At 40.2% G+C, this 947-nt stretch overlaps 1 protein-coding gene across 1 annotated transcript; it reads right to left on the reverse strand.

Annotated features, from left to right (window-relative positions):
• Window positions 1-6: 6 nt before the first annotated feature.
• Window positions 7-942, reverse strand: LOC105460925 (cytochrome P450 9e2-like; the record flags this gene model as incomplete). Its single annotated transcript, XM_011707421.1, has 1 exon — window positions 7-942. A coding segment is annotated over one exon (936 nt), but the record flags the coding sequence as incomplete, so codon positions are not given.
• Between the last annotated feature and the right edge of the window lie 5 nt (window positions 943-947).

The raw sequence follows: 947 nt of genomic DNA on the forward strand, positions 1-947 counted from the left end.
TACAATAGGTTCCACGGTTTTTTTCGTAGTTTTCAAAGTAAACTTTTGTAAAAGATGAGCTATCAGGATCTTAGTTTCCATAAGAGCAAACCGATTGCCAATACACATTCTGGGCCCAAGACCGAATGGTAGATAAGTGTAGGGTAATATGTTATCTTTGTTTTCTTCGCTGAATCTTTCGGGATCGAATTTATTCGGATTCGGAAAATACTTCGGATCGTGATGTATACCATAAACAGGAAACAGCACTGCATCGTTAGGTTCGACGATTACATTCTTGCGACCTGGTTGCGATGGGGGCAGTTCGTATCTCTTTACACAAAGTCTGTCTGTGACAAACTGTGGTGGATATTTTCTGAGAGCTTCTGAAATCACCATATCCATGTAAGTCATCTTGGATAGCGACTCATAAGAAATCTCACTGTTTCCGTCGGCAAGATGTTGCTGTACTTCCAGACGCAAACGATCTTGAATATCTTGATTAACCGCCAATTCGTGAGCAACGAAACACATCAGGATCGCAGAAGTTTCGAAACCCGCAAGAAAAAAAATAAAAGCTTGCGAAACTATGTCATCCAATGACATTTTGTGCACACTGTCTTTATTCCGAGACTGCATTAACAAATGAATCATGTCCGGTCTGACGATATTTTGTTCTTCTCGCGCTCTAATTGTTTCATGTACGATCTTTTTGAAAAACTCGGTCGTAGTCGATGGAAAAAAAGTCAGCCCAATTGATTTGGCAAACCGTGGAAGTAAGATTAAAATCATTAACTTGGCCATCCTTAGTAGTCCCGTAGGAAATTTAGCCGTCTTCACTCCTCTTATGTAGAATTCATTGTCTCGATCTTTCATAGAATTTACACTTATGCCAAAGGCTGCCGTAGCAATTACGTCGGTGGTGTATCGTCTAAAGACTTCCTTCGTATCAATCGAATGACAAAGCT

Source organism: Wasmannia auropunctata, unplaced genomic scaffold (assembly GCF_000956235.1).
Source record: "Wasmannia auropunctata unplaced genomic scaffold, wasmannia.A_1.0 LD313678.1, whole genome shotgun sequence".
NCBI classification, from domain to species: domain Eukaryota; kingdom Metazoa; phylum Arthropoda; class Insecta; order Hymenoptera; family Formicidae; genus Wasmannia; species Wasmannia auropunctata.